Below are 5,502 nucleotides of genomic sequence, written 5' to 3' on the forward strand. Positions count from 1 at the left end.
CGGTGGCAGGTATACAGAAGACACCATCATGCATGGCCTCTTGCTATGGCGTCCTTGTCAATAGCACCGGACTAGTCGCGGCGTCCAGTTACAATGCCCATGTAAGATGTCATTGACGAACGGTCCTATATCTGCTACATATTTGAAGTGGATATTATGGGTGCTAGTCAGCTCGGATATCTGAAGCCCGTTTAGAAAACCCATCTGAGTCGCATTTTCATGACCGGTCAATGACCGGACCATCTACCCGAATATTTAAGACACGTTTGGGATATTCAGCTGTAGATGCTCTTACATATTGCAACCTAAAACTTAGCTCAAACACATGCTCCTTTAAGTTTCTCCTAACTTTCGCGTTGGAGTCTCGTTTTCAATTTGATCCTCTCGGGGCTTAATCTTTTACGGGCTCAAGGAGATCGTGTCACTTTTGAGCGTCGACGGGTACGGAAATGGTAAACAGTAAATGGGTAATAAATCGATTTTGGCAAAGAGCCAGCTGCGCATGCCCATTAAAGCGCCACGTCACGGCCTCCCACAGCTCAGCTGCAATACCATCCGTACCCCTCACCGACCCAGCCCCTCAGAGGACAACTAGCACTACCATCGGAGGGCACCATAGTCATTTACCCGCAGGCTCCTAACGATCACAGTTCATCCGTTCAATACAATATTCCATTTTTAAAACCATTTCCGTGCAACCTTTTTATGCCCGAGACAGTAGGAGGACAAGAGAGCGAGCGCGACCAATAAATTCCTAATTTTTCGCACTTTTCCGCCCCGGGATTCCCCCACCTCTTGTTCCAATCGATTGGTGGGCGTCCTCGTTCTTGTCTTCCGGATTGAATCCGTGGGAAGCCAGAGATAATTCTCTCTCCGCTGCGAATTTTTTTGGTGGTTCGAGTTCTTGATTTGTTTGCGAGGAAGCCACCATGAGCGCCGGAAGCGCCAGTTTCCTCGAGATCCAGCCCTCGGAGCTGGCATTTCCCTGTAAGTTGTCCCCAGATCTTGTCTCCAGATCGAATTCCTAGAATCGCGTCGCGTAGTTATTGCTGTGTCTGTCCCGTCCAATGGATCCTGGTCAAAGCTGGGATCTTAGGATGGAGACGAGGTCATTGGTCCTTGCCTATCGGATCCGTCTGTCTGATCAGTTTGCTTTGTCTAGTGCTCTTTTAGATGCGAACTCAGGATCTTGGACCATTGCGTGCTCTCTGCAAACCGGCAGTAACTGCATGGCGTTTTTTTCTTGTGGGATTTCAGTTATTTATGTCTTATGTGCTTCCTGATGCACATGGAATCCCACCCTGTATCGAGGGCATGCTTCGAATGTACATTCTGTGGAAACATGATTATGATAATCATTTGATATTCCAGGAATTTGGGATCTCGCTAACAAATATGTATGTCATCGCTACATTGATCTGGCATTACGGAGTTGCTTGAAATGAAATGTTCCTGTCAATTATTTACATTGTGTTTAGGATGTGATATTAAGGCCATTGTTAGCTGATCTTGAATTGGATCACTATGTGCTAGATTGTTCTGTCAATGATCATGATTCTGTTTATTCAGTTTGCTTGCTTTCAATGTTTGTCTGGGTTAGTTTACTGTATCTGTGCACTGAATATCTAGAGGTTTGTACTGTCTTTCTTAATCAAAATGTGCCTGAACTTCTATTTTGTACATACAGTTGAATTGATGAAGCAGAGCTCGTGCTCCATGCAACTCACAAATAAGACCGACCATTATGTAGCATTCAAGGTAATCAGTTGTAAATTTTCAATCCTATGTGCCTCATGTTTTTATTGTTCATATAGTTGTTCTAATGGACAAGGAAATCATTACCTCATCACTGTTCGCAGGTCAAAACTACCAACCCAAAGCAGTACTGTGTGCGCCCTAATATTGGCGTTGTACTTCCTGGGTCGACTTGTGATGTTACAGGTAGCTGGCGGTCCATTATATAGGGATAAACAGCTCAGTGAAAAGAAAGTCTGCTTAACTTGCTCAGTTTTCTATTTACAAGTATCCTGAGCATTTTCTCTGTTGTTAGTTACAATGCAAGCGCAGAGGGAAGCACCTCCTGATCTGCAGTGTAAGGACAAGTTCCTAGTTCAAAGTGTTGCAGCTGAGAATGGCGCAGAAACTCAAGATATTAGTGCAGCAATGGTACCTACCTTGACACTCCATTTGTGTTATTTCTGTCAATTTGCTCCTTGCTGCATTTGTTCGTTTCTAGCACATCATCATGTCATTCATCCATGTGGTTTCATGACGACAGTTCAACAAAGAGCCAGGGAAGGTTGTTGATGAATGCAAGCTGCGTGTAATTTATGTGCCAACATCTTCACCTAGCCCGTTCTCTGAAGAATCAGAACAAGGGAGTTCTGCTCGTTCATTGGAAAATGGGACCCCTAATTCTACATTGCCACAATCTGTAAGTCACTGAGTTAGCTCTTTCGTTTTTTTTTTGTTTTGAATGAAATTCCTGGGGCTTTTTATATGATAAAATTACAATATATTTAATGTCCATTGTCCAGGTATTTAGATCATCTGGTGAAGCATCAAAGGAGAAGTCCTCGGAGGTACCCTTTATTTCTTTATCTAACCTTTATGGTTCCTATGTATTTGATATTAATCAGTACCCTGAGGTAAAAAGGCTGCAAGTTGTAAGAATGAGTGAACAACTGGTCAACTGTATATTGACAATGTTGGTATTATGCTGTATGCCCCTACTTAGATCTTACACTAACTGACTGATTTGTATATGGACTGTGGTACTGATTGTTCAATTTTTTTTTGGAGATAAAAGAATAGATATGGCTTGTCCAGACATTCAGAATTGCCCTTGCATTAAAATCCTCTGGAAGCATACGCTAGCTTCCTGACTGCAAGTGATTGTGAATCTTGCTAGCCGGGTAGCATGCCCTGCCAATCATAAATATCCGTTCGTGAAATAGAAAAAAAAGCTTTTGTGCCCCCTTCAGCCAGTACCACCCTTCCCTGTTATTATGAGGTGATTGGTGACAAGACTGAGTAACAGGTTCATTACTACCATTAGAACATAAGATATTGGCATGAGCCTTAGTCTTTAACTCTTAAGTAATGTATATATGATTTGTATCACTGTTGACTTGGGAATATAAAAACAGATTAGGTTATTACTACTTCCCATAATATTTGGAAAACAGGAGAATGCCAAGTAGCATATGATGCATTTTTATCCTACTTCCCAAATTTTGGCGCCCCTAGGATTCCTGATTTACCCTCAGACGAGATGGCTTTGTAATTTATATGCCTTACCTATTCCTGTAAGCTTCTCACTGCTTGCACTGTATAGGGTGAATTGTAGCACATACGCAAGCAAAATCATGTGGTCTTGATGATAATTGGGTGGCACATGAAATTGCTAGGGTTAGTTGTGTCGAGTGCGGCGGTGGTGTGTTGCAATGGCAGTTCCTGCCTGTGCGTGGGAACTGGTCTGGCGTGATTGTAATCCAAACATTGTTTCTTAATTAATTAATACATACACCAATTTGAAAAAAAAAATCATGTGGCTTTGATGGTATTGGCTACTGTATGCCAATTCGAAAAAGAAATCGTGTGGCTTTGATGGTATTGGCTACTGTATGTATTGACTTTGTAAAAGTTTGCTGACAACAGATAGCCAAAATGCATCATCTCTTACTTAGTTGTCAATCTATCTCAAAATGCTTTTGAAATTTTATGTTTTGATAAAATGGCTGTGGTTGGTTATTCCTTCTAGGCAACATCCATGATTTCCAAGCTAACTGAGGAGAAAATGTCTGCTGTTCAGCAAAACCAGAAGTTGAGACAAGAGCTGGTAAGTGCTTCCACAACTGTGACAGTTCTGAACCGATGCTGTATTCTTGGGTGTTATTCTGGAATTAGTTTTCCATCATTTACATGTTTCTTAACCATTCCATCTCAAAGGTGACTCAAGGGGTTGGTTACTCAGCTATTTATTGATGTGAGGTTCAACAAATTATAGACATGCTCCCCTCTTTGTACTTTATGTTTATCACTACCATGAATAGCGGAAATGTATGAGATAATCTACTGCATTACCTTGCTTGCTCGTCCTAACCAAGAAATCTTTATTCACACCATTGGTTTTTTATACAAGCCAAGTAAATGCTTATGTGTTGAGCATTATTCAGATTTATCAATTGATGTATTGACGAGTGTCATGCTCATAATTACACATAAGCATAAAGTTAAGACGGTGTTTGTCGGCATAAGTTTTTTTTTTTTTTCAAATTTGTTGTTTGTTGGAGATTGTCACGAGAAGATGCAGTGATTGTGAGCTGTGTGTTGTTTAGAGTGAACCTTATGTTAGTATGCCTAATAGATCAGTTGTTTATTTCTTAATGTAAGCTGTCTAAAGTTAACAATAATTGACAATGAGCTTCAAATTCTGATGACCTATCAATGGACAATGAAATTCAAATTTGCAGTGCATAGTTTTGGCAGATGTAAATAGAGTCTAAAAGTTGTGCTGGGTCTCTGGTAAGTTAAATATAACAAAAATACCCCCTGCTGATATAATCAGATTTTCCATTTGCTGGATTTTTTTCAATACACATTGTTTGATCGATAAATGTCAAACTTACATTGTGCATGATGATGCATATGCTTTTAGCCTGTGTGCTTATCAGAATTTAATGGATTCTGCGAAGTTGAACACAGTTTATCAGAATTTAATGATAAAATCTCTTAATTTCAGGATGTCCTACGCAAAGAGAGCAGCAAAAGCAACGGCGGTTTCTCAATCACCTTCTTGATCGTGGTTGGTATTCTGGGCATCATCGCTGGTTTCATCCTCAAGAAGACATAGGAGAAGAGTAGTCCCCAACAAGGTTACATTCCCAGGAAAGGATGGATACCAACAACATCCCTTGTGTTTTTACTCCTAAAAGGAGCGCCTGTTCTATTCTAACTTGTAACGGCTTAGAAGCTTTGGTTTGTGTACATTACATGGTGGTTTTCATGATTTTAATCACATCGAGTAGACTTGTTTTAATTATAATTCTTATTAACAGCTGCAAGTTATGTCACGTTCGCCATTCTATTCTAACTCCTTTAATTCATTCTAATCTCACCTTCCTTGTGACCGTTGGTGAATTCATTGCTGCTTCTGCCAGATCTTTCAGCTTCATGGAACTCCTGACATCTTACCAGAATATATTTGATCATGGAAACTACAGTATGTACGTAGTTAAGCCATTCAGTACGCGGAAGGAAAGGTCTGTTTAAGCTGTCGATTCATCAGGGTGATGAGTCTGAATATAACATGATTCATGTGTCTGATCCTACAGTAAGGCTTATAGAACATGAGAGACCTTCAGGTAGGAACGACGTATAGTTCCGGACGCCCAGGGGCCCTGGGGAGCACCCACGCCGCCGTGGCGACCATGCCGGCGACGAACCCTAGTAGAAGGCATGCACACCTCGTGGCGACGATCCAGACGAGAGAGCAGGGGG

At 41.2% G+C, this 5,502-nt stretch overlaps 1 protein-coding gene across 2 annotated transcripts; it reads left to right on the forward strand.

The window, feature by feature from the left end:
• Positions 1-674: 674 nt before the first annotated feature.
• On the forward strand, positions 675-5,041 carry LOC125529539 (vesicle-associated protein 1-3). Of its 2 annotated transcripts, XM_048693948.2 has the most exons (8): positions 676-987; positions 1,688-1,758; positions 1,860-1,941; positions 2,051-2,166; positions 2,279-2,434; positions 2,538-2,582; positions 3,764-3,841; positions 4,745-5,041. In XM_048693948.2, exons 1-8 carry the CDS (start codon positions 930-932, stop codon positions 4,853-4,855), a joined length of 717 nt encoding a protein of 238 aa, XP_048549905.1. In that variant the 5' UTR covers positions 676-929; the 3' UTR covers positions 4,856-5,041. The 2 variants fall into 2 exon arrangements, with proteins under 2 accessions (XP_087390553.1, XP_048549905.1); XM_087534427.1 differs by lacking the exon at positions 4,745-5,041 and having other exon boundaries at positions 675-987; positions 3,764-4,679.
• The last annotated feature ends 461 nt before the right edge of the window (positions 5,042-5,502 follow it).

Source organism: Triticum urartu, chromosome 7A (assembly GCF_056163025.1).
Source record: "Triticum urartu cultivar PI428250 chromosome 7A, HENAU_Tu73, whole genome shotgun sequence".
NCBI classification, from domain to species: domain Eukaryota; kingdom Viridiplantae; phylum Streptophyta; class Magnoliopsida; order Poales; family Poaceae; genus Triticum; species Triticum urartu.

Excerpts from the sequence above, each read along its gene's own strand:
- LOC125529539 (XM_087534427.1), top strand. The coding sequence starts at position 930 with ATGAGCGCCGGAAGCGCCAGTTTCCTCGAGATCCAGCCCTCGGAGCTG. Across the intron at positions 1,759-1,859 it reads ACCATTATGTAGCATTCAAG|GTCAAAACTACCAACCCAAA; the intron begins GTAATCAGTTGT and ends CACTGTTCGCAG. Across the intron at positions 1,942-2,050 it reads GTCGACTTGTGATGTTACAG|TTACAATGCAAGCGCAGAGG; the intron begins GTAGCTGGCGGT and ends CTCTGTTGTTAG.